The 27381-nt window shown below is 42.2% G+C and overlaps 3 protein-coding genes across 6 annotated transcripts; 1 reads left to right on the top strand and 2 right to left on the bottom strand.

Moving 5' to 3' along the window:
• Positions 1 to 2251: 2251 nt before the first annotated feature.
• LOC101753690 (suppressor of mec-8 and unc-52 protein homolog 1) lies at positions 2252 to 7954 on the bottom strand. The gene is made up of 15 exons (XM_004968595.3): positions 7794 to 7954; positions 7104 to 7467; positions 6957 to 7005; positions 6639 to 6722; positions 6435 to 6538; positions 5754 to 5840; positions 5624 to 5677; positions 5415 to 5510; positions 4779 to 4906; positions 3857 to 3983; positions 3708 to 3767; positions 3507 to 3614; positions 2918 to 3018; positions 2765 to 2816; positions 2252 to 2611 (listed from the first exon to the last, which is right to left on the bottom strand). The coding sequence occupies exons 1-15, from the start codon at positions 7832 to 7834 to the stop codon at positions 2513 to 2515; spliced, it is 1554 nt and encodes a 517-aa protein (XP_004968652.1). The 5' UTR covers positions 7835 to 7954; the 3' UTR covers positions 2252 to 2512.
• Positions 7955 to 16104: 8150 nt separating this feature from the next.
• Positions 16105 to 21437, top strand: LOC101754099 (probable receptor-like protein kinase At5g18500). 2 transcript variants are annotated; one of them, XM_004968597.4, is made up of 8 exons: positions 16105 to 16472; positions 17199 to 17892; positions 18028 to 18132; positions 18324 to 18446; positions 19242 to 19412; positions 19495 to 19624; positions 20600 to 20809; positions 20943 to 21437. In XM_004968597.4, the coding sequence occupies exons 2-8, from the start codon at positions 17222 to 17224 to the stop codon at positions 21072 to 21074; spliced, it is 1542 nt and encodes a 513-aa protein (XP_004968654.1). In that variant the 5' UTR covers positions 16105 to 16472; positions 17199 to 17221; the 3' UTR covers positions 21075 to 21437. The 2 variants fall into 2 exon arrangements, with proteins under 2 accessions (XP_004968654.1, XP_004968653.1); XM_004968596.4 differs by having other exon boundaries at positions 16347 to 16472; positions 17205 to 17892.
• An 837-nt stretch (positions 21438 to 22274) lies between these two features.
• On the bottom strand, positions 22275 to 26402 carry LOC101754750 (pto-interacting protein 1). 3 transcript variants are annotated; one of them, XM_004968599.4, is made up of 7 exons: positions 26150 to 26402; positions 25490 to 25586; positions 24191 to 24441; positions 23984 to 24110; positions 23400 to 23806; positions 23186 to 23272; positions 22275 to 22817 (listed from the first exon to the last, which is right to left on the bottom strand). In XM_004968599.4, exons 2-7 carry the CDS (start codon positions 25578 to 25580, stop codon positions 22650 to 22652), a joined length of 1131 nt encoding a protein of 376 aa, XP_004968656.1. In that variant the 5' UTR covers positions 25581 to 25586; positions 26150 to 26402; the 3' UTR covers positions 22275 to 22649. The 3 variants fall into 3 exon arrangements, with proteins under 3 accessions (XP_004968656.1, XP_004968655.1, XP_004968657.2); XM_004968598.3 differs by having other exon boundaries at positions 25490 to 25591; positions 26150 to 26401; XM_004968600.3 differs by lacking the exon at positions 26150 to 26402 and adding an exon at positions 25961 to 26129.
• Between the last annotated feature and the right edge of the window lie 979 nt (positions 26403 to 27381).

Below are 27381 nucleotides of genomic sequence, written 5' to 3' on the forward strand. Positions count from 1 at the left end.
TCGACTTAACAGCTTAGTATTCAAGTCATGGGTATTAGAAGCATGCAATTATGGTTTCAAGCAACTCGTATGACCTAATGCACAATCATAAGTATCCATCAAGTATTGCAAAATTTGGAAACTAGGATTATGCTCCGGGTCTTGTGGGGACTACTCCCTGGACCCACGAGTAGGCCTTTGGCCGGCCCACTAAGGGATGTACTCGGATGTGATCAGAACAAGGATGGGCGTATCCTACTCGGACTAGTCTTTGTATGTTTATGGAAAACTACTCATACGATACCAAGTAGAACTCTGTAATAGTATCCTGACTAGGGACTCAGACTTGTAACCCTGCCCTCCCGGGGGGGGGAGGGGTGTGCGGGCGGGCGGGCGGCGGTGTCGGGAATCATAGGATGTAAACATTTAGCCGCTTCTGGTTTCGGGACCAACTTGACGAAAATGACAGAAACCAGACTCGCAAACTTGAAGCTATACTTTCAACCAATGCAGTTTTCCCGGGTTGTGATGTTCCCCTTGACAAGCGGGACGATGTACGACACGGCCTTCTGCCGGCGGTTCGTACGAGCAGGACTAGTCGAGGGTTTGGTGAGCTGCGGCCTGCGGGGTGTGTGCAGTACGCGTTGTACACTTGTACTGACGAGGCGAGGCCTGGTCCGCGCCTGTGTACTCCGCTCCAGAGCTCCAGGTGCGTTGTCAAGTTGTACTGATGGGCGCCGGCAGCTTATCATTGCAGCCTACAATTGCAAAGAGTAGCAGTACTGTACTGCATCGCACCGAGCCGGCAAGTCAGTGTTGCCTTGTTGTATATATAGATCTCCAAAGTTCCATGGAGATGATGGGAGCTTAGGGTTGCCATTAGCATCGGCGGGTTGCCATGTTTGGTATGCAGATTGTAAATAAAAACAGGTAACGAGAGAGGGAAGGTGGTTTGGATTGGAGGCAGGGATGAGGCAGAGCATGGGATGGGGCCATCAACAGACAAAACTCCGTTTCTTCCACTGCAAAAACATGTTTGTGAGAGGTTTTGAGGCAAAAAAAAAAAAAAGGTTGAGAGCTCCGCCCCCACCGGTGTTGTTGCTCCCTCCCCTGCACTGCCTCTTCCCTGGCTCCCTGCCGCCGCCGGCCCATCTCTCTCCTTTTGTATGTTTTTGCCTGCTTATTATCTTTTCTTGGCAGTAGTAATGTTTTTTTTTTGGCATCCGTTCGGATATATATTGTAGCAGGCAGGCAAAACGTCATGATGCATTCGTGAAAAAAAAACTACAATTATGTAGCCCGGAGATTTTTAATCAATTCTTTTTTTAATTTTTTTGTTTGCTTTTCTCCATCCCATCATCCAGTGGATGTCCAAACAAAACCTCTGACATCGTATTCCTGGACTCTATTTACTTGTATTTGAAGCTGTTTTAGTACAGATCAGGGGGAACGCCAGTGGGATGGAGTGGACAAGAAGCACCACCGAGGACACCATCGCCAGGTTCAGCTGGGGATGAAAAGAGAGAGAACGGCTGAAGATTCAATAATCTCTGGACAAGGCATTGGCAAGGACCAAGAAATGCGTAATAGATGCCAACTCAAGAGTTACATTTTCAGATTATTTTTAAGCATCAGTTTCCTCTATGGGTGTATGTATCACTTACCAGTGGCTCCAAGAGACTTAGTCTGTGTATGCAACGCTGAATTCGGTGTAAACCGCAAAAGTGAATCGAACAACAAAGTCCTTATGCATTGTAATCGACTCAATGGTGTATTTATAGTTGCAATGTGACCTCTAGAACTACAGATTGAATGTACCTTAATTATAACAGTTTCCGTGAGATCCATGTTCTGAGAGATGTTTTTGTTAGGCACCATCCCTTCCAATGGTGGAACATCGCACATCACTATACAAATTTTCATGAAAATGCTCTCGTGGAAAAAAGAAGACCATTTGTTGAACTTCCCACGAACACTGAATTATCCAAAACTGTTGATCAACCACCATAGCATTCAACAAACCCATAGCGAAGAATGGATGGTAGTAGTGTAGTACGTTATACTATTTAATCGAGAGCTTTGCAATGGCACATCTTACCTTCAGTCAGTTCTGAAATTGCTACCGAGTAATTCCTATGAACTTCATAAGAAATAAACACCCCTGAACTGTAACTATTTGTGCCCAACTATTCCAGTATGATCAACTGCAAAACATAGTTTCTCAACTGCTTTGTGCTCGTGGATGCAATAGCATCCAATTCTCTAGCCAAGAAAATTAAGTTGGAGCGTGTTGAAAGGAATCATCATATCAGCTTTGTCTGTAAACAAATTATAACGATACTAGAACTAGTACAGGATACAATGGAACACATTGGGTTCTATATGCACCAAGGAGTCGATAATGAACTATTAAGCACCTCCCAGTTCTCTAAATTACAAAACTGAATACATCCTATTTAATTAGCACTTCAGACAGAGCCGGATAACCATGTTCCCTAAAAATACAGGATTAATACAGACAAGTAAACAAAAATCAGGGCTTCCATATCTTCATCATACAATCTTCGGCATAGGTGGCAACCAAATTCCTGTGAGGATGGTGCGTAATTCCTATGACATCCTTGTCATGGACCTGCGAAACACAAAGCACACGAGTGTTAAGGTGTTATCGTTAGAATAACTTTACCCACAAAAAAAATCACTAGATAACGTGATACAGCCCGACCAGAAATGTAAAGGGTTAACAAATTTGTGTTGAAACATGAGAAACTTTGACTTCACAAACCTTCATTAGATGATCCAGTTTACCAGACTGGTAGCTAAAGCAATACATGTTCCTGCAAAGAATAACCCTCATTTAGAAGTCTTTATAAACTGATGTGAGAAGCGCCCATCAACACATTAGATAATAAAATAAAGTTTATAGTGATATCCTCACATATCTTCACCAACACAATACAACCAGTCTCCTTTTGGGGAAACTGAAGCTGCAACAAAATCTCCCCCTTCCCGTTTACCTGATGAGAAAGTCTTTACAACCTGAAAAAAAAATAGTATTTCAAATGGCTGACATGTCCTTGTGTTGGTCTTTTTCTTTCAGATTGTTACAAAAATGAAAGCATAACATGTACAGTTCGCTCAATTAAATTTCAGTAGGGTTCTCCCCTAATATTTCCCATAAAAAAGGTAAGTGGTGGATCATCAGATAACAGAGGATGCTTGTACTATGAGGAAATGGATTTTCTGAGGTGGAAAACTATAAATTACTTTATACAGCATTAGAAGTGAATAATGCATGAGACCATCCCACAAGCTTCTCTTAAATACGAAGATACGCAGCTCCCCTGCGTGTTCGATAAAAAAAACCATCCACAAGCATACAATGCAGGAATTGTGGACACATAACTAATGCCTGACAGTACATTATGGTTCTGAAGAATATAGAGGTTAACTAGATTCCGGGCCCACCATTTTGCAGGCAGAAAAACAGAAGATGAATAAAAAAAGGGATGGTGTATTCACAGTACCTGTCCTTGAAAAGTCATGATGTATATTGCTGAAGTCTTACTACAGACAACAATGTGATCAGTATTTTTGGGAAATAGATGGACAGAATTAACAGATGCATCTCCTCCCTGGCAACAAAAGGACAAATATGGGTAAATAAGCATTACCAAAGGTTATACGATGCTTAAGAGTCAAACTTGGACAACATAAAAAGTTAGTACCCTCAAAGGAGGTGGTGGCTTGAAAGTATGCAAGCAATCAGTTGTTTTTGTATCCCAGACCTACATTAAGAAACAATAAATGAATAAGCAAAAGCAATGAATTGTTGAACAATAGAAAGTGGAACTGTATATATGAGATGAGATAGCACCTTAACAGTACAATCACTGGAAGCTGTAATAACACGGCTACCGTCAGTTGTAAAGATGGCATAATTCACATAGGAATTATGACCTCGGAATTCTTTCAGCATCTTTCCAGACTTGAGGCCATGTACTCTGCAAAAATGAAGGGGGAGAGTAAGCCTTTAATTCTTTTCAGGAAATAAAACTGCTTAGAACTGGGACGTGTGAAACTGAAATTCTGAATCTAATCCAAAGAAAGTAATGAAAGTGCAAAAGATATAAAAAAAATGAAATCTGCAGGACATTGCAGAAACAAACACAATTCAGTAGACATAAATGTCCATATTTTCAATGCTTGAAAAAGAATCTGACTGTTTGACCTCTCTTAGTTCAAAAACACTTAGGGAGATCCTTTCAAATTCAAACATGCCAAAGTTCAAATCCAGATTTGTGTTTAAGTTTCAATCATAATAAAGCGAACTTATTAACATGGATGGAGTGAAGGATGCAGACAGAAGTTGCACACTATAAAATACGGTTTTAAAATTTTAATTTGACAAAGTCGACTTGCGTACAGCTTCCCAGTTTAGGTAAGGAATTTAACAGTTTTGATCTTTTAATCAGCAGGAATTTTTTTATTTTCTAAATTTACACTATCTCATGTCTAATGGGCCTACAACCTCAACATGTAGTTCAATAATAATAATGTTCCAAACCTACAGTGTAGCTTAATTCAAGTACTCAAAAGAAGGGCCCATATAAGAATTGCAGCAAACTGTATCAAGATACATGCCCTCAAACAGAAAAAATGGGGATAAAACATGAAACTTGCTTGAACTAGCGATTAGCATCTTGAACCATGCTTTTCAAAAGAATGAAAAGCCTAAATATGAATAAGGATATTGCAATAGTAAAAATTTAGGCTAGTAGTTTATGGTTGTATGAAACCTCGCAGTAGTGTCAAAGGATGTACTCAATATCTGGGTTCCGTCACGTGAGAATGTAACACTTGTAACACCTTTCGAATGCGCGCGCTCAAGACGTCGCAAGCACTGGCCAGTTCGTATACGCCAAACCTGGCAATGCATGAACGGGAGCAGATTAATATGGAGACCAAGTCCATTGAAATTTCATTTGTCACACAAGAACCAAGAAACTAGGCAGATACTAGACCAAATGACTGGTGAGATATTTACCAACTAAAACTTTTTTTACCAGATAGTTGTAGACACTGTATATAATCACAGCATGTACTGGTAAGAAACTTTTCTTGAACAAGTGTCATCTATGAAATGTATTAAATGATACTATATATGCCAATGCAACGACAACAGAACTAAAGAAAAGCAGTTTGATATATAGCAAATATCTGTATACAGTCTGAAATGGAACTCAAAAGGAAATTTATGAGTAAAAACATAAACTTGCAAGAAAAAGTACATAAGTTATCATAATATGGCCTGAGCAAAAAAATATTAAATACAACATAGATTGGTGAGGGACAATATATCCTGAATGAAAGAAAATATAAGGCTGCAATATATCCTGAATGAAAGAAAATATAAGGCTGAGTAGCAAGGGAACCTTAATCTTCCCGTCCTGTGATCCAGATGCCAGCATTTCAGAATCTCTACTAAAGTCAACACATAGCACAGCATCATCGTGCATCATAAAACTTTCCTGGAGTGTTTATCCAACAAACAGCGTGCAGAAATTAGCATCCTTATCAATATCTGATTAAATGGAATGGGCATATTGATTCCCATGAAATTATAAGACTTAAAACGCCTTACATCGGCTTGATATTGAAGATCCTTTTTAAGCTTCCCGCTAATATAATCCCAGACCTGAAAAATTTAATGAACTTCAGCCAAACTACATCAAAGAAGCTGACATGCAAAGGCAGACTAGAAATCAACTTACTTCAATGATTCCATCCACTGAGCATGAAACAAGGTACTGACCATCAGGTGAAAATCGAGCACATTCGGGATGAGTTTTCTTCCCAAACTGCAAGGACAATTCAATGTTATTAGTAAACAGAAGCCTGATAGTGACTCTGGCACATTCATATGGTTATGATTCTTTCTTTCAGCATCCAAGTGAACGTGATAGAACCTCAAACTACATCTTAACCATTGCTGGTTCATCTTCATCAAGGATAACAAATAACCAGCAAGTATACAGATTATGTTCGGTGGTCCAAATGATTTTTATTTTTCCATTTTATGATTATCTTGGTTCAAATACATAGCTATTTTCTAGTGTAGCAGTCACTGTTAATACAGCCACTATTTTCTAGGTTATCCCTTTACACTTTTGGAGCTGATAGATGTTAAATATATAGACCATCAACTTAAATTTTCAGTTTCCTGAAGTTCACATTCTCCTTACTACTCCCTCCGTTCCAAATTGTAGGTCGTTTTGGCTTTTCTAGGTGCTGGTTTGTATTGATGTTTGCTTAATATAGTGAATGTCTAGATGCATAATAATATCTATGACCTAGAAAAGCCAAAACGACCTACAATTTGGAACGGAGGGAGTATTAAGTAAAGAAAAGGAATATAAGAGGGGTAAATACAGCAACAACAGAAGCAAAATCACCTTTATTTGATGAGATAATGTAGTAGGGTATGTCTCTTCTTCATCTTGCTTCATAGCAGCAGTTCCTCTGAACAAATCGAACTGCGTGCCAGGCGGCAATAGTCCTATGCAATAGGAACAAAAAGAAGAGGATTTCAAGATTAATTCAAGACAGTTATGGCATTACGGTGGAAGCCAATTAGTAGTGTGCGGCAAAGAGAGTACCTTGGTGCTGCTGCCATTTCAAAGCCTGGCCAATCAATGCCATAAGCCGAGATGGCGGGACTACTGAGACTTCAGAAGCAACAGCTGAAATTGGCATAACAAAGGAGTAAGAGAAACTAATGGTTATGAATTAGGATTATACAATTTCCAGGGTAGCTAAAATTGGAGAAAATAGGACCAACTTATTAAAGTCAACTATATACTTAATCAGTTTTCGTTCAGTTTCAAAACTTGAAATTTGTTTATAAGTGCTAAAAGAATTATTAACTCTAAACAAATAATAACCCAACATGTAAGTAAGAGAATCAGCAGGTTCACCTTGAGCAATCTGCGCTCGCCGCTTCTCCTTGGTGGATTCTTGGTAGGCCTGTTGGCAGAGTGATATTCCAGTATTTCAAAATTAAGATAGCTCAGGGAGGACAAAAGGACATAACAAGAACAACATAGGAAGAGCAAGTTGCAAACCTCATTGGGGTCGAAATATGTGCGGACAAGGAGGTGCTCAAGTCGGAGGTAGCGCTCAGGCTGCTCCTGCTTCATGACGCCCATGACCTGCGTCTGGCGGAGGATGGCACGGGCCGTGTCAAGCTCTCGGAGCTCGGCCATCTCCAACACGATCTGCTCATAGAGGTCCTCAAGCTTCTTGCGTGGCAGCTTGAGCTGTGCGACCTGGGGCAGCACCGCATCCCAGCGCCCGGCATTGATGTCGGCGATGAAGGTGTCGATGCTGTCGACCGTGTTGAGGGAGACCTGGCACTCGTTCTGCAGCGTCTGGAACGTCTGCTGCAGCGAGTTCTCCTTGCAGAACTGCAGCACTATCTTCACCACGCTGCGCACAATAATAAAAACATTGCTTAAATCATTTCTCTGCCTTAAGACACTACTGCTACTGCGAGCCTGGCGGTTATCGGATAGATTCAGGACCGTGTGTCTGAATTCACGGTTCAGAATTTGTTCGATTTCTTGCTAGACTGGAAGGTACTAGTCCGGAGGCCAGATTAGTACACAAAGAGAGTCACGCGCGGATGGTCGGATTCGAGAAACAAGCGGAAGGCCTTAGTAGGGTTTAGGGATTTCTCTGGTTGCTCCTTTCGTGGTTTCGCTAGTGCAAAGGATGCCTCGATTAGTAAGGGGTAAAGAGGAGTTTGTACGTACTCGCGGGCCTCGATCTCGAGGGTGGACGCCGACGACGCCATCTTCGGCTTCTGCGGGCGGCGGCGGCGGCGGCACCAGGTGAGGTCGGGAGTACCTGCCGGAGAGGAACAGGAGAGGCGAAGGGCAGGGGAAGGCTGTTGGCTAAAGCCCAAGCCTGATGGGGCCAACGTCGCACGGCCTCCTGGGCCTTATGAATCTAGGCCCATCATTCTGTGACACTGAGTTATGTGCGTTGCAGTGCTGCTCGCCTTCTTAAAAAAAATGAATCAAACATTATAGACTCCTGTTTTCTAAATACATCTAAATCCACGTCAAAAAATATTACATTTAAATCTCATATACAAGTATGTGTTTTCAACACGAAGGAATCTTCAAGATTCTATTAAAGGATTTGACCCTCCAAAAAAAGAGAGAAAAAAGATTCTACATGTGTACTCGCGTATGATCCATAATACACGTATGCCGGCTGAGGCTGGACCCTACCGAGATCGAAAGTGTAGTGCACTAGTGCATCATCAATTCGTCATCCAGCAGGACGGTGAAAACCACACTGTAACAACCTACTACACTGCGGACTTATTTGCTTGAGACTCTGAGAAAGCTGTCTGGCTTAGGCAGCAATCTCAGGCGTCGAATTTTGACAGTCTGAGGTTGGATAGTGCTGCCTGGCCAGCGAGTTGCCTAGCAGGCAGCAACCAAACAAGCCTGCATGTACGAGCATGTATTGACCTAGCTTGTTTCTCCTTCCTTGGATCTTTAAACCTTTGCTCTTTTCCGCTTACCTTGAAACCTACACTTCAACGCTCAACTCCAATGCTCTCCAATCCCTACACTACGAAACTTTCCCAACAATTTTCTAAAGTGCTTACATTGTAGGGTATCCATCGACATTTTTCGTTCTAATGGCCAACGGTTTTCCCAACAATTTTCTACAAGTGCCTACATTGTAGTATCCCGTTGATATTTTTCGTTGTAATACCCAATGTTCTTTTTTAAAAAAGTAACTACTAGTTTTCCCTACAGTTTGGGTAAATTGCCAACAACATAATCCCCCACAATGTTATTGCCCACTGTTTTGTGGTTAGTCAACCAATGCAATTACGCTAAAATTGTTAGCCACTCGTGAGAAGACTGTTGGAAAAAATAACTAATCTTGTAGTTCTAGTGCCTGCATGGGCTATTGTGTGACATCTGACTTTACATCCATCGAGCATTGGCGGACGCATAGTACGATCTAGCTTCCCTAGCTTGTGTTTTGTACTCAGATTATATTCAGCTCAAATTTAGGAAAATGCAGCAAGAGCACCGTAATTTTTCGGTGAGTACGAGTATAGCTACTAATGTGGCACTACAGAAAGTTTTAGAAAAAAAGGGTAGAAAAATAATTTGTTGATGTCGTCTAGCTCGACGGATCTTGATATTGATAAAATCATCTTAGTATGTATCTTGTTATCAATGGGATACTGCTTATCAATGCAAGAATACCAAATAAAATCCAAAATAAAATTGAGCACTCATGTTGAGTTTAGAATTCGAACCACGCTCGAAGGAATTAATGTGTGCTCATATTTTTTTAATTTATTCCAAAATTTAACGGACGCGATATTCCTCCAGTGGTAAATATAATGACGAGCTCGTTGATAGCAATGGACATAAGGTGACTTGCCGCCTTATTCTCCTGGAGGTAGGTTGTGGCGTGCGTGTGTATGATCGTAGGGGTGATTATATTCAGCTAGGGACGGCCGATTCTGCTACGAGCTTCACAGCAAACATTGGCAGACAGGCCGAGAGGAGACCGGACTGGACTAGACAAGTGGAGATTGGACGACGATGGAGGACAAAGGCCAAGTAACAAGGCACGTAGCTTTCGTGTTCCGCTGCGACCTCGCCATCCGCCGCCCGGCCCCGTCGTCCCAGTCCATTACGCAGCAGGGCAGCCTGCTGCTGCGGTGACGTGCCTCTCCGCGTCCAGTTACCATGCCCCACAGCTCGGCCCCTCTTCCGTTTGCTGCAGCCGTTGCCGACCGCCCGTCAGCTGCCTTGGCTTGTGGACAAACGCTCCGGCCACCAACGCTGGCTGCCGGCCTGCCGCTGCCACGCGAGCCCCCACCTGATGCATGGTGCTGGTAGCGCTAGGACGGCCGGCCGGCCGGCCGCTGTTGCTTACCCATCACTTGCTTCTTCCCCACCAGAGCTGAGTAGCTGATCGACCACTAGCTAATTATCCGCTTCGCGCTTAATTAATTATCCGCGTCAATATAATGCTTCAGGTTAACCGATGGATCTTCTGGTTAATCACCATCATCGATCGATCGTCCGGACCGATGGATACCTCGGACGGTCTGACCTGTAACTAGCCATCATCGGGCCGGGGTCACCATTCACATCTCGCACATGTTTTGGGCCGGCTCGTCTGATCGGTCTAGATCATGGACTGACAGTACGCGTGCCACGTGGGCATGATCTCCGCTTAGGAGTACTTTTTATAATTTGGCTTCAGCGAGCAAGTAAATTAAACCCCATCAACCTACCAAACAGCTTCTCTGGATTCTTTTAATTTGAGAACAACATTGCGGAATTCTGCTTTAGCTTGTTTCTTCATCATTAACATTGATGGACTTTTGCTGCTTAATAATTAGGTAAATTGTACTACCTCTATATTAAAATATTTATCGCTGTTGACTTTTGTTCACGACGTTTGACCATTCGCCTTATTCAAAATCTTTGTAAATTACTTTACCATCAAAGGTACTTGAAGCATGACTTATCCTTTTGTATTTTTGCAACAAATTTTTGAATAAGCCGAATGATCAGACGTCGCAAGAAAAAGTCAACAGCGACAAATATTTCAATACGGATGGAGTATAATAATACCATCTATGGACACTTCATTTCATATATATGGTGGGTCACTCTAGTATTTTTATGTTATGTAAGCTGTGTAGCAGTGGTCAAGATATCTCTCTCTAGTCTTGTTCTCTTTTGTACGATATATATTGCCAAGGGAGCAGAAATTGGATTAATTTTGCATCTAGCATATGGCTCGTTGAGTTAAAATTAATCATCTGCAACAGCTATCGTACGTTTTTGAGCTTTCATATGCCAAATTTATAGATAGGCGAGCATATGAATTTTCCAATCTAATAACTCTAGCCCTCCGACCAATAAAAATCCGAAAAAAACAACTGACAATAGACAGTGTACAATTAATTAGTGGAGGGAGAGGAGCGCAATAGAGAAGCCCATAGTGGATGAGAGTCTTAGGAACGAAGAAGGCCGCAGCAGAAAGGTACAGTTCATTAAGGTCACGTACGTACGCTAAGCAAAAGTTTTTTGTGGTGCCTAGTCTCTTCTGGACCAGATGTGATAATGCCACGCACCACCACATCGATCCCAGCTCAACCGGGGGCTTTTTAGCAAACGAAGAGGACGGACAGGCTAACCAACATGATAGTGCGCAGTTAGTTCCGGCTGATCAAACTCGCCACCACCATGTGATGTTGGCACTTGGCAGGTAGATTCTCTCAAGCATCTATACGTCTCGTTTCGCACAAGGCTTCAAACTAACCCTTTTCTCTGAGGAAGCAACACATGTTTGATTTACACAAAAAAGAGGGTGAGAAAAATCACCTTGGATGATCATGACCAGTCACCTGCAGATTATTGAGCTACAAACGTAGCTAAAAAAGCTTGCTGTCGGCAATGATTTGGTTGGCTGCAAGCATGACCCCGGCATAGTAGTAGTACTCTTTGTGACCGGCAGGAAAGTTTGTCGTTTTCACCACCGATGATCCAAGCAACAGGCATACAAAGTGGAAATGCTGGCCATCCTTGAGGAAAGTTGGAGCTGTTCTTGTCTTTATTTCATTTCGATTCAATTCCTTTGGGAAAATGAAAGACCTAGGTGGTGGGTGCATGCGTGTTTCCGTTTTCAACATGTTTTATTGGGCAAAAAAAAGGCAAAAGGAGGGCTTGCTTCCCCCATCCTTAGTTTAGGACGCCCAAAGCTTTTCCCTTTTTGTTTTATGAGGTTCCCAAAAATTTCAACAATGGAGTCGTTATGTTCTCCGACCCGAGCTCTTCTAGAGTGGTATCTCATGTTACTGCTATGCTTTGGTACAAACGAACCATGATGAAAAAAAATGAGCCTCATTTGTTCCCCTCCTTTACATTAATTTTCACTATTGTCTCTTTCAATTGTGAGATGGGCTCCCATAAATTTAAGGGCTATATATCTTTTTTTTTCTTTGCGGGTAAAATTTAAGTGCTATATATCAGACCTTATGATACGAGAAAGCTGTTAGAACGTTGAAGAGCAAAAGGTATCAAGGAACTGCAGCTAGCAACAAGCCACACCGGACTACAGGAGGTGGAATGTGGTTTCTTGATAATTTTCTAAAATTTACACAAAAAATAGAAGCTAAATGGGCTACATCTTGATGTTTTCCCTTTAAAAACTACAGTATTATAAAGATTAACATTGCTTAATATGCACGATAGAGATCAAGAGCGCGTCTAGATTTATCTGTAGGATCAATTACTGCTCTAAATTCATGGTATGCAAGGATCTACTGAAAAAGTAGGGAGCGTTCGTGCCCCTGTTTTGAAGTGTAATTGTGATTTTGTCCTTTTTTAACTTTGTGATTTTGTCCTTGACTATTCACAAGTCAATGCGATTTTGCTCCTAGTTAACGGTCAAAACAGGGGCAAATATGCAAAGACTGAGGGCAAAATCACAATGACTTATGAATAGTCGAGGACAAAATCACAAAGTTAGAAAAATGAGGATAAAACACAATTGCAATTCAAAGTAGGGGCAAGATCACCAAAAATCCAAAAAGTAATCTATTAAATATTTCAAGAAATGTATTATCTTTTTCAATGAAGATTTAGGCATAGAAGTTTTTGTTTTAGTAAAATAAATATAGAAGAAAAGGCTTCAAAGGAGTATCGCTGGAAATGTTCATCATCCTTCAAGAAAGTTGGGGGTGGTGTTGTCCTTATTTCATTTCAATTCCTAAGGAAAATGATAGATTTAGGTGCGCGCGGGTGTGTTCTTTTTCTACATGTTTTATTGGGGGAAAAGCCAAAAGGTGCGCTACCTTCCCGTCCTTAGCTCAGGACAGTGGAAAGTTTTTTTTTCAATTTTTTTTAAAGGAATCCTGGGAGCATTTCGACAAAGAAGTCATTGTATTCCTCAATTGTTATTGCGATGCAATGGTACAAACTAACCCTGACTGAAAAGTACTGTTATTGTACGGGCTCCCATGAGTTTAAGGATTATAGCCGTGCCCATCTAATAAGTACTGTTATTGCCTAAACAAGCATCCTATTCTTTTGATAGCAACATGTATATGTGATGCGCACTAAATTGCAACCCTTAATAAAGCTGTAACAATATTTAACAGCAAGAGATCAGACATCAAGGAAAAGTCAAGTGGGAAGCAGAATGTGGTTTCTTAATAATTTTCTCTCTTAATAAGGTTGACGCTAAAATAGAAGTTAACTATTTCCTTTTTTCATATGGTTGTTGTTTTATGAACCTATACTTCCTTAATATGACAGATCGATGGGTGTCTATATTAATTTATTAGTTCATTCTCTTAAATGCGTAGAGCTACGTCCTGTCGTTCCATTATGAAGAAAAGGGTGTCAAACAGTGTACAGCATTATACACCAAATTTGCAGAGTGAATATGCAATTTTCTATAGTTTTTGTCAAGAAATATTGTTTTGACGGAATTTAATTAAAATGTAAAGCTTTGTTTCCAGTGCCACCACAGGTAAAACCTCTGCTACCCCGATACGTTAGGGAAGGTGCCATATCCGTATACGTATCCGATACCGATACATCATGGATACGCCACGAATACATTGAACTGCTCCCTCACCTATTGCTTTGCCTCTTTGCCTTTTTTTTTGCTATCCCCTCGTGTAGCCTCTTGACTCAGCGTTGTGCTCTAATGGTGTTTTGTGCTTGTGCTTAGTGCAAAACAATATAATCACAAGCTTATTTATAGTTTCTGCTATTACAAGTATTATATTAATTTTTTAAAAATAGTAAAAATGTATCCACGTATCGGGTTTTGGGGAAATCGCGTATCCCATATCCGTATCAGGCTAATACCGATACATGTATCCGTATCCGTGCAGTAAAACCAACTATATATGCATATAGCTACAAGTGGCAAAATGACTCTTCTTGCTAGTGCTTAATGTTTTCGCAGTAATGCTTCTGCAAAAGAAAAGATGATACTTTGCGACTTGTTTTGTAGAAGATGACAATGGATAGCTCTGTTGGGTAATGGAAGTCACTTTCCGTTTGAAAAAAAAAGAGTGTGCAGCTCAAAGCATGTTTTTGTTGAATGTAAGCATGAAATTCCTTTAGAAAAATATTTGTGAGCTGGGAGTTGAAGATGATTCCCAATGAGGGATGGACCGCTGACGGTTAGATTACATGTATAATTTTTGCCAAGTCATCTTTCCTACGGGGTCAAGGTAGGCGCATGTACTGTTACCACCAATTTATATTCTGGTAACAGTAACCATCACCGAATCAATCGGTGATCGTCGGCTCAGTTCAGCATCGGCTCAAAATCAACTTTGAAATGTTTGAAGTAAAATTTGGGCCTTACCCGTTCATGCGGTGACTGCAGTAACCATGGTAGCGAATGAGTTGGTGCTGCGCAGAAAGTTGCAACGGCTAGTTTCTTTGCTTGGGGCTATAAATACCCCTTTGCCCGGCTATTTCAAGTGTGTTAGAGATTGGAGAAGCTATAGGCTTGGTTCTCACATACACACAAGTGCTCTATCCACCAAAGTGCTTAAGAGAAGATTAAGACAATTAGCATAAGGCTTAGGTCTTGATTAGTTCTAGTTTAGGCTTTTTAGTGCATTGCTTTAGGGATTAGCCTAGAGTTAGGAGAGGTTTGCACACCTCCTTTGTATCGGTGCTCGTGCATACAAAGAGTTGTAAATTCGGGGCTTGTAAGTCTTGCGGGACCCTCCAACCGAGTTTGTGGAGTGGGCGTCGGTTCTTGTGATAGGGAGGAGAGGCTCTATGCGTTTTGCCGAAGCTCTACCAAGTGAAGAGTAGCGAGGAGCATCCATGAGAGGTTAGGCAGAGACCCACTAGCACGTGGGGAAAGCCCGTCGGCTATCCTACAGAGTTACTTGACCGGGAAGTTTATACCCTTGTACGGGCATTCCCTTTGAGAGGGGCTCCAACTACGATGATTAGTGGTAAAAATCACCTTGTCGTCAAACCAGAAGTTTACCTTCTGTACCTCATTTATTTCCGCATTTCTTGACCTCTCCTAGAACTATAGGATGGAATCTAAGATGCAAAACTCTTTTGCGGTAGAGGTAGCAACACATAGAAAAATTTAATGCACATCTAAGGGATTGTTTGGGTAACACCTCCTAAACTTTAGGACATGTCACATCGGATGTTTGATACTAGTTAGAAGTATTAAATATAGTCTAATTATAAAACTAATTGCACAGATGGAGTCTAATTCGCGAGACGAATCTATTAAGTCTAATTAGTCTATGATTTGACAATGTGGTGCTACAGTAACCAGTTGCTAACGATGGATTAATTAGGCTTAATAAATTCATCTTGCGAATTAGTATAGGGGTTATGCAGTTAGTTTTATAATTAGCTCATGTTTAGTCCTTCTAATTAGCGTCCGAACATCCGATGTGACCCTCCTCAAGTTTAGTATCTCGTATCCAAACACCCTCTAAATAGAAATTGTAATAGGTTTTTATATGTATTTGAAGCTTTTGGGCCAGTTTGGTAGGATTTGGAGGTAGAGCTGGAGGAATCACTTTTTTTTTTGACTCTAACTTCTTCATATAAAACGGCTCTGTATCCTCTAGTGCTCTCGGAGGCTCTAGGAGTGGAGCCGTTTTTATCAAACTATTGGGTAGAGTTTCAGCTGGAGCGGCTGGAGTTGAAACTGGAGCAGAGACAGACTGGCCCTTAGTTTTCACTGTGTCACGGTCACATTTGCGTTTCCACGCACGCGGGAGGCGACGTGAAAAGACAGCGAGCACCGCGCCATGTCACGCGGCCTGCTGGCTGCCGGCTCCGCTTCCCACGCCAACATGTATCTAGCTGTCCGTAGGGGTCCGTTCACCGACCCCGAAACTCCACGTCACAGGCGAGCTCAAGAACGGTCGCTAATCCGCGCGCCACCACCTGCCTCTTTTAACCTCTTCCCTAATCCCCCACTAATCCACCACCTTTTTAGCAATTTCTTTAGGAAAGAAAAAAACAAGCAGCAAAGAGGGAAACAAAAGGAGCAGCCAGCACCAACTCCTGCCTGCCTGCTGCTGGCCTGCTGCCTCTGCGCTGCTCACCACCCTCGCCGCCTGCGTTTTGTGCCATCGCCATTTGCGGATTTCTTTGGAGGAAAAGGCAAGCAAGCGAGCGCCGAAATACTCCACAGATACCACTCACCTACCGCTCCAATCCGTCCATCCACCGGGCAAAAAGCATATCTCCATCCTCCCTCCGTTTCCCTTTCTCCCTCCCTCCGCCGCACAGTGCCAGGAGGCCGCCGTTGGGAGGCGTGTGTGTGTTTCTCTCGAGCCGCTGGATCCTCCGGCCTCTTGTCGCCTGCTGGAGCGGAGATCCGGCCGCTCGGGCGTCGGCTACGTTCTTTTTCTGCTGGTAAGTTGGCCTTCGTTGTTGGAATCTTGGGCGGATTATTCCCTTGCTCTGCTAGCAGTTCTTGTTCTCAGTCAGATCCAAATCTCTCGTTCCCCCCTCCTTCCCTCTACCCCCATTCAGTTTATTTTTGATTTTGGTGCTGCAAGGGCTCCATCCATGGTTTGATTAGGCCCTTCTGCTTCTTCCTCAGCGTTCAAGATCGCCAATAGCTCATGCCATTCGGCTTCTTGGGACCAAATTGAGGTGCTAGTGTATCTTGTTTTTCAAAAAGAAATGAAAAAGGATCTTTTTATTTTTCGTGGTGGCTTCCCCACCGCCGCCACAGCCGCAAACTCGATGGGGAACTAAATGTGCTAGCTGTTGATCCTTGCGTGTGCCGGTACACGACCCGTACTGTGATCGCCATCGCGGGAATTTATTATCCCCTGTACACCAATGGACTGGATTGGAGCACAGCTGCAGTAAACACCTTGTCTTTGCTTCCCTTCCAGCCCACGATGATGTACTCCCCCCCTGTACTGCTCGTCTTAACTGCTCCCATTTAGTCCAGCAAGGAAAGCTGTCCTTCCTATATGCGTGTTCCGTGGATTGCAGATGCATGCATTTGCATTTCGATCCTAGGCTAGGAGGGCCGTAAGCTCGTTAGCGTTTCCCTGCATTCTGTGATGTGATTTGTTGGGCTAGATGGGCAGCTAACTTGATTGACTGAATTTGTTTCGTCTGTAGGAGCAGGAAGCTGGCATCCTGCAATGGAGTCGCCTACAGCCTCCCCTACTCTGAAGGATCATCTCTCCGCGCCCACAGGCCCCTTGCATCTCAAAGTATGGGAGGTTGTATGCATTGCTTTGGGAGTTTTCATGGTGGTTGTCTTCTTTGTTGCTGTGTGGCTTACAATCCGGAGTAAGAAGAGGGTAAGGCGGGCCTCTGCGAATATCCCAATCACCCAAATCCCTGCCATTTCCAAGGAAATCAAGGAGGTGAGGGTGGAGGAAGTGCCAGCAAGCGACTTCGCGGCCCATGATGGAGTCCTCCTGACTATCCAAGACAAGTGTAGCGACCGTGATTCGGACAAGGCCATGGCCCATCTTGGTGTTAGCAAATCGAGGCGCGGTGATGAGAGCCACTCGGGGTCGTTCCGCTACATGGACAAGGATGCAGGATTCCAATCAGCTGAGGAAGGGGGCTCAGGGACGTTTCGTCAGGCTTCAGCTCATGCAATAACCGCTCCTTCACCTCTGGTTGGTCTGCCGGAGTTCTCATACCTTGGTTGGGGTCACTGGTTCACACTAAGGGATCTGGAACTTGCTACCAATCGCTTTTCAAAGGACAACATTATCGGTGAGGGTGGATATGGTATAGTTTACCGTGGTCAGCTCATCAATGGTTCTCCTGTTGCTGTCAAAAAGCTTCTCAATAACCTGTAAGCCTTGCTTATCTAATCTAAGTTGTCAGTTCAATTGCTCTGTTTATGCTCCCCACATCTTGTCTTCCTTAGCTATCATTCTACTTCAATAGTGCATTTAGTTTCACCAATTGATGTTTTGTGAATATATAGAGGTCAAGCTGAGAAGGAATTCAGAGTAGAAGTTGAGGCTATTGGTCATGTTCGCCACAAGAACTTGGTCCGGCTTCTGGGTTACTGTGTGGAGGGTACTCAAAGGTAACATCTTGTAATTTAGTTTTGTGTTCCTCTTACAACTACCATCCACATTGTTCATAGATCCCTGTTACATGTCTTCCCAAAAATAAATCTCCATGCCTTTTCATGCACTTTACAATTTTGAATCTTTCAATACAATAATTATGTGGTATTTTATGGCATCCTTCCTAACTTCCTAGTGGAATTTTCAGGATGCTTGTCTATGAGTATGTGAACAATGGAAACCTAGAGCAATGGCTTCATGGAGCTATGAGTCAGCGTGGCTCCCTTACATGGGAGGCCCGCATAAAGATTCTTCTTGGGACAGCTAAAGCGTTAGTGCACATTTTTCTTTAACTTTTTGCTACTTTTGTATCATTCACATTATCTTTTCAATCCAACTTAGAATAGTCTCTTTATAAAGATTCCAAATCACAGTAGCTTTCTACCTGGAGGTAGTTCTGTTATAGTAATTACACTATATCATAATATCACTCAATATTATTAAAATGAGTACTCCCTCCGTATCGCAATTAGAAGTCGTTTAGGACAGGATTACGCTTACCAAGGAGTGCCAAAGAGTGATTAATTAGGGGGGAGTTTTCCTTCTTTGCCCTTATTAAATAGGACTGCGGATGTCTCCTATACAACAATTCCTCATAGTCTGAGTGGTAAGCGATCTGTGGACTGAGGCTGGAGGTCCAGCGTTCGAATCCCTTGGCCGCACTATTTTTTTTGACGCTCGCGGCAGCTGAACGGGCTGGATGCGACTGGAAGCGAGGCAATGAATAAATGACGTCTGGAAACCGGGAGGCAAACGAAGCGGCGCATGCGCATGCAGGGGCAAATGCGTCAACAATCAGCCCCATCGCCCAGAGCGACTTCCTTTGGCAAAAACGCTTCCACGCCCAGAACGACTTGTAAAAGCTATACGGAGGGAGTATTAATGTATAACTGAGATTAAGCTGCAAATTTCCAAACACTATCTCTATTTCCTCATTTGTTTTCACACTTGCATCATATGTTTTTCTCCTATTGTCAATTCAGAAATGAAAACATTTTGCTCTACTCATCAGTTTTTCATGTGAATGCTTGAAATGACAGCAACAATTGTTCGTACCTGTCCACAGGCTTGCTTACTTGCATGAGGCGATTGAACCTAAAGTTGTGCACCGTGATATCAAATCCAGCAATATTTTGATTGATGATGAGTTTGAGTCCAAAGTATCAGATTTCGGTTTAGCCAAGCTTCTCGGTGCTGGAAAGAGTCATGTCACCACTAGAGTTATGGGAACCTTTGGGTATGTTGCGTAACTCGTGAACAAGATTTCCACGAATGTATATTAGTACTAAGTCATGATGTTCTGTATTGAATGATTGCAGGTACGTGGCGCCAGAGTATGCAAACACTGGACTCCTGAATGAAAAGAGTGACATTTACAGCTTTGGAGTTGTTCTCCTAGAAGCGATTACAGGAAGGGACCCCGTTGACTATGGTCGCCCAGCAAATGAGGTACTGATAAGTTAGTCAATATACTTTGCTTTAGTGTTAATCTATACATTAAACCTAGCTTAAATTACTAGGTATGATTAGGATTGAAGCATTAGGCTACTTATCCCACCAAATTGAGTGATACCCAAAGTTCAATTTTGTTTCTTTAACACTTGATTTGGAATGCTTAGTGTTGGCTAAGAAATTGTTCTGCACATTCAGTTATTCCCCTGTAATTCAATTTGTGGTTTCTTATTTATATTTCTCATGATTCATGGTAGAACATAATTTTTATGTCATTGGCACTCAAAGCTGTGATGTTAACTAGACTTAAAATTTGTTATTTCGTTCATCTGAACCTTCAGTCATCGTCCTCTACTTTTTTTCTGAATAAAGCGTGGTAACATTCAAAGACATGCATGATGCATGGCATATAAGATAGCTTACTGCTGAAATGGATGTTACTTTAAGAAATTTCTAACACAAATTTTGTGGTTCGTCATGTAGATATTATGCATCGTGTCATTCATATTTCTTGTTTGAACTGCTAGCTTGCCACTGATTTTACATAATTGGCATCTTTAACTTATTTGGTTCAGAGGAAGTGGTTGGCTATCCTAGAGTAGGAAAAACTACCAGCAATGTTATAGATTGTTGAGTCAGTGTACCAGATCATTGTAGCTAGGTATAATGTGTCAAATCTCAAAGACCAACTTATAGCAAATATTTTCTTGATAGAACCAACTTAATCTAGTAAGTTTCCATATACTAATATTACCAGTAACCATTATTAATGGATATATTATTGTAACATTTAGAGGTCATAAATGCTTAAATAGCACATCCAGGCTAAACTGTGGTTCACAACATCAGTAAAAACTTATAATGGACAAAGGACATATCTATTTCCCCTCCATTATGTAGTTTCTTTCATGAAAACATGAAAATCATATCTTCTAATTTTCTAACCAAATATGATACTTTTGCCATTTGCAGGTGAATCTGGTTGATTGGCTAAAAATGATGGTTGCTAGCAGGCGGTCAGAGGAAGTAGTCGATCCCACCATAGAGACACGACCTTCGACGAGAGCGCTCAAGCGTGCACTGTTGACTGCTCTGAGGTGTGTGGATCCAGATTCAGAGAAGAGACCGAAGATGGGTCAAGTTGTCCGGATGCTGGAATCAGATGATCCAATTCCTCGAGGGGTATGTACTATCAGAAAAGGAAACAAGATCCTTTTTTAGTTCATAGTTCATATAATGCTGGTTCAATCTTCATATATAATATTAGTCGACCCTTGATTCTTATCATGCTGAAAATACAAATTCTTGCAAGCAGGACAGAAGATCTAAGCACCACCGTGGAGGGAGCACAGAAATGGATTCGCAAAGGGACAACAACTCCGACACGGAGAAGAGTGATAATCCGGATTCCAAACCAAGCAGGAGCAGAGCATCATCATCAAAATGAGCGCACTGGCATTTCTCGTACTACATTCTTTGGTACATTGCATGGACCAGACTTCTTCCATTTTACATTGCTGACGAATTGGTAACTGAAGGCTCTGAAGCTTGAATACACAAGAGCTCAGGAAAGAAGATCTACTTTTTTCTTTTTCCTTTTTTCTTGGTTGTAACGGTTTATGATTTATTTGTAGAGAAAGGTATTGTTTTTTTACTTATCGATTTATATGTACTTACTGGTGATCTCGACAATTGCTGCTGTAAGTTCTTAACAGTGTGTACAGGCGTAGCATCATGAATACTGGCGGAATACCCGTAATATTTGTAATGATAATGTTGCAATTAAAAGCATCCTTCCCATTGAGCGCACAATATTATTGTCAGTTTGGCCAAAACGATCGAAAAAGATAAAAAGAAATACGAAACAGGTCACAGTAGGGCAGTAGTCAGAGTACTGATGTCTTGGGTGGCTCAACCATGTCTCAGTACCTTATTAAAAGAACCATGTCTCCGTGAAGGAAACTGCGCTAAAACTAGTGAATCATCGACGTACTACAATTCTTGGTAGCATCAAGAAATTAGTCACTCTTTATAGCTTAGGGGGTGTTTGGATACCCCTTATTAAAGTTTAACACCTATCGGATGTTTGGATGCTAATTAGGAGTATTAAACATAGGCTAATTATAAAATTAATTGCACAGATGGAGTGTAATTCGCGAGACGAATCTATTAAGCCTAATTAGTCCATGATTTGACAATGTGGTGCTACAGTAACCATTTGCTAATGATGGATTAATTAGGCTTAATAGATTCGTCTCGCGAATTAGCACAGGTTCTGCAATTAGTTTTATAATTAGCTCATGTTTAGTTCTCCTAATTAGCATCCGAACATCCGATGTGACACTGTTAAAGTTTAGCACCTCGTATCCAAACAGCCCAGCATGTACAGTTGTGTGGCCAAAATTCTTGGCAATTCATTGCAATAATCCTTAAAAGAATGCATCCATTGGACAGCAACGCCAAACAACCAACTGCAGTTGTCACTTGTTATTAATGTTGCCTGTTCTTCGTTTTACCAATCTTTGTATTTGTCATGTGTTTCTTTTACTTTTACAGACATCACATCTGAGTTGACTTGTACTTGAAAGCTAAAGAAACACCCGATAGAGAACATTTATCTTGTGTTGACAGTCGATACACTAGCTAATTGAAGTGTAATTCAGTTTTTTTGCGTGCTTTTCTGTTACATATGCTAGAGAAAAGGCCAATTTACCAGATGACAGAGCAAAGAGAAACTGCAGATAGAGGAAGCCAAGTGCTACATTTTTGCATTCCAAAAGAGACCAAACAGTGTATATCATCCATCCATCGCTCACCGTTTTCTACAACATGTTGATGACAAGGCACACGCACACAAGCAGGGGATCGATCGCTGGCAACAATGTACAGCACAAGCCGCAGAGGCTCTAGTCGGCGCCAAGACTCTTGAGTCAAGACACAACAATGCAATGGTCTCCTTCCCGAACCCATGTCGTCACATCACGGGATCTTCACATCCGTGGCGACCGTTGGCAGCGAGGAATCACAGTCCAGGGCGCTCTGCAGCGGTGGTGGCGGTAGAGGCCGACGAGCCAGAGGGCCGGTTGCCCGACCGGCTGTGCAGCAAGGGGCTCAGGGCCTTGACGACGATACTCATGTTGGGGCGGAAGTCACCCTCATACTGAACGCACAGGGCAGCCACAGCAGCCATCTGGTGAACAAGGAAAAACATGGGTAACATGGTTATTATCATAGCATACAAATTTGTTGTGATAAATTTCTGTCAATCAAAGCAACATACTGCAAAAAGATTTAGAAACAAAGTTCTTCGATGATAGCTAATGCTCTTTTTCAGTGCTTTTCGAAGCAGGATTAGTACCATGCTGTGAAATTTCAGTTTCAGGTTTGCACGGTAATAGCATTAGTTTTGTATAAGTAGAATAACTTGGTATTCCCTCCGTCCCAAATTGTAGGTTATTTTGACTTACACTATATCTAGATGCATAATAGTATCTATGAACCTAAAAAAGCTAAAACGACCTACAATTTGGAACGGAGGGAGTAATAAGTGTTTATTACCTTGGCAACAGCCTTTGGAGGGTATTCGCCATCAAGCCTTGGATCAACGCATTGCCTCACCTTGTCTTCACTAAGCCTTGGTGTAGCCTTCATATAACCAACAATTTTGTTACTTTGTTAGCTTCATATCTTTCATCATTGTAAAAAAACATAGGAAATTTTTATTTTGATAAGAAACACAAGGAATTTCATTGATGAATGAAGAGGCACATACCCATGTCACAAGGCTCTGCTGGCCACGTGGCAGAGTATGATCCACTGGCTTGCGGCCAGTTAAAAGCTCTAGAAGCACGACTCCAAAACTGTAGACGTCACTCTTCGTGCTAAGCTGTCCAGTCATGGCATACTCCGGTGCATGGTAACCAAAGGTGCCAAGAACACGAGTGGAGTGAAGTCGCGCAGCCATGTCAGGGGCCTGGTTGGAGACATCAAAGTCTCCGATCTTGGCGACGTCATTGTCAAAGAGCAGTATGTTGCTGGACTTTATGTCGCGGTGGACCACGCGAGGTTCTGCCTTCTCGTGGAGGAACTCCAGCCCACGAGCTGCGCTCACGGCAATTCTCACCCGCTGCATCCATGACAGGGCTGGCCCTGGCTGGGCTCCCTTGACACCCTTTTTACCTGTAATTACGAATCATGCACATATCAGTTCATTAAGCTAAGTCTGATTGGCTTGCACATCAGCGACAGGTTCATCATATCTAAATGTATAATCTAATGTTACATGAGTAAAATTTGAAGTAATCACAATGAAATACAGCTTATATGACAATAAATAGAAGGTTTTATTTTCCATACCATGGAGGATATCATGCAATGAACCCCTTGTTGCGTACTCGTAAGCAAGAACTCGGATGTTCCCTTCAGCACAGAATCCAACAAGTTGAAGAACATTCTCATGCTTCAATCTTGAGACAGCTGAAACCTGCAATAGAAATAGGAGTGAAAATTGGGACATCTGAAAGAGAAAATATATTATCTGAGATAAAGGAATGGAAACAGAACCTGCACAAGGAATTCTTGATCAGGCTGTTTGCTGGAGTCAAGCTTCTTCACCGCAGATTTCATTCCATCTTTCAGCACACCAAAGTAGACTCTAGCATATGAGCCCTCTCCGATAAGAGCATCATTGCTGAAGTTCTTTGTGATTTCCTTCATCTCTTCCAGGGGAATGACTGGCACTGCAATTGGCTGAGCTCTTCCTGTGGGGGTGACATAGGTTGGGGCTGGGGGACGGCTAGGTCCATAGTTATTGACTGCATTGGGAATATTTGAAATAAAGATTAGAATATGCTAAGTGCTCAAGAAATCTTTTGTCTCTCGGTGTTACTTTACCAAATAAGTTCATTCACGTGTCATTTAGGTTTGCTCTAAATCAAATGATACCTAGAAAATAAATTAAAAAAACATCTTGTGTGTTCAGGAGGCACAATATTTTTTTTTATCATAGGGCACTAGTAAACCATAAGTACCCCAGTCAAAATAGTTGCAATCACATGCAGAATTATTCAGTACGACAGGCTGGTTCACATAGATTTTCTTATACACAATTGACACAGTTATGGGTAGTCGGCCTGACCAGGCCTTATGGGTTTGGTTCAATTAGGGCTGGGGTTAGAGATAAGATTAGATATATTGGTTAGGGGTCAGTAAACCTTTGTATATAAAGAGAGAGAGAGGAGATATATCAATCAAAGGCAAGCAATCAATCTAATATCCCAGTCCTCTTCTCCTATCCCTATCCTTATGATTCGCCTGCCCATGACACACCAGAAGAAGTTTTTAGTCAACTACAACCACAAAGCAGTAGAGATAAAACACAGATGGTATGGAAATTTTGACTTGCTATGAGTTTGTAATAACATCTAGCTGGTTAAATAGGACACGGTTTTTAAAGAGCATCGCACTGTGTTGGTTCTTAGACTAACCTTGCTGAGTTAATTGTGCGACCTATTAGACAACTAATGTAATACAAAAGGAACACCAAGCCTTTGTCAATTGTAATAATTAAGCAATGATAAATTTAGAGTCAGGGAGAAAGCTGAGCAACCTAATGTGAGGGCAGGTAACTACATTTGTTACGTCAAAGAATTTTCTGCATTTGTTACGTCAAGGAAGACAGACACTACAAGATTGCTATATGCATTGTTCGATGAGAGAGTGAAATAGCACAATACTTTGTGAAATCACTGCCTTGGTTCTATGAAAACTAATCATTTCTTCAACAGAATTTCACGAATGAACCACTGCAACCATGGAGCAAGAAATTGATAACATAAAGAAAAGAGAGAAAGAAGTGGCAACCTTGAGCAGGGAGAGGGACATAGTCATCGTCGTGCTTCTTCCTCTTGCCAACATCGTCGTCCACCACGGAGCAGCATGAAAAGCATCCCATGGATCCCTATCCTTGAATTATACAAACAGACATTTAGATCACTCCTGTATCTAATCAAAACGAGCAAAACATTTGCATTTCACGTCTTTTCAAAAGTATCTGCATCTTGATTACGTCTGCAGGCAAGATTCGACATTTGGCGCTGGAAGAAACGAGAAGAGAAAGAGAGAGAAGATCTTAGGGGGAAAAACAAGGGGAAGATCAGCACCGATTATGATGTGAATACACTGACGGAATCTGCCATGCGACGAATTCACTCAGGTTTTTCTTTAAACAGCCATCACTGGGAACACGATGAGGTGAAAAGCAAAGCAAGAAACAGGGGACTCCTCCTCCTCAAGCCCTATCACCATTTGAAGAACCCGACGGTTATCACCCACCTTTCCGGCGAGATCGAGGAGAAGAGGGTCGGCCGCCCAGGCCGACGGCGACAAAATCCCGCAAGCACGAACAATGAGCGAAAACAACCCAAAAGTCTTGGTACGAGGGGATAAAATCCGGCGGAGTTCACCAGTTGACATGCGCGATTAAAAAATCCATTACGAGAAAAAAAAGATGATGACGATTACCTTTCTTCTTCTCCTCCAACCTTGTGTCGTCCTTCGGGGAATCTGGAACCGGATCGAATCAAGAACAATGGAGGGGAATGGATGGATGGCGAATCGGAGGAGAGAGGAGGAGGAGGAGGAGGAAGGGACACGACGCGGAGGCCTCCCTCGCCGCCCTTCCCCTTCTCCTCTGTTGCGCAGTTGCCTGTATGGCCCGGCCTGGCCTCCGGGTGGTTTTACTCGTTGGCTCCGCTTCGGCCGTTTCCGTTTTTATTATTTGTGTGCCCGCTTCTCGGCTGCCGCTACCACCGCTCGCCAATTGGAATGCCCTCGCTCTCTTGCTATTCTTGCCACCCCTCGCATAGTCACATCTGTACATGCAAAAGGTTTACTGCTGCTGATCTGGCACCTCGCTGGCTGGCGTGCATGTACTGCCACAACTCCGGTAGTCCGTGGACTAAAAAAACTACAGTCGCATGGACTGATGCTAGACAAAAAGACAAAATAATACATTTGTTACATCTCTCTAATCCGATTCACCTCATTTTCTTTTGTCTATGTATAATTCACACCTTCGGATAATTTTTATCCTGTCGATAAACTTTGAGCATAGCTAAAAAGTTGGGTTATGCTTCCCAAGGGTTTCTCTGTTGTGAGCTTTGGAGGAGGCTAGCCTCGCGGTCATGGTGGCTAGGATACCATTGGGTCAAAGCAGTGAAGGGTCGGCGGATTGGAATGGACGAGGCATGAAGTTTGTAGTAACTCCTCCTTAATTTATGGCCAGATCTTGCACCAATTTTATCACTCGTTCCTATAGACTATAGTAACTCCTACGCGGTTTTTTATTCCACTGTACTTTTTTCATGTAGACCCGTTTGGTAGAGCTCCAACTCGAACTTCTACAGTGAAGCAGCTTCTCTAGTGAAGCTAAAGCCGTTTGGAAAAAATGTTTGGTAAAATGATTTCTCAATGGCAATAATTTTAAATCACTTCATGCTTGAAGAGGGAGAAGTCGATAAAGTCATTTTTTTAGCTCATCTTCTTCAGTGTAAACCGTTTTGTGGCTTCTCTCCAGCTTTGGCGGTGGAGATGTTTTGAAATTACCCCTTTGTCTTCACCAAAAGCTGGGGCATAGTTGATTATTGTACTAGTATTTTTGGAAAAAGTCAAAATTACTATCCTAAACTATGAGCATAGTTCAGATGGTTTTTAAAACCAACACAATACACCTTTTAGCACTAATCAAAGTTGGT

This window comes from Setaria italica, chromosome V (genome assembly GCF_000263155.2).
Source record: "Setaria italica strain Yugu1 chromosome V, Setaria_italica_v2.0, whole genome shotgun sequence".
Taxonomy (NCBI): domain Eukaryota; kingdom Viridiplantae; phylum Streptophyta; class Magnoliopsida; order Poales; family Poaceae; genus Setaria; species Setaria italica.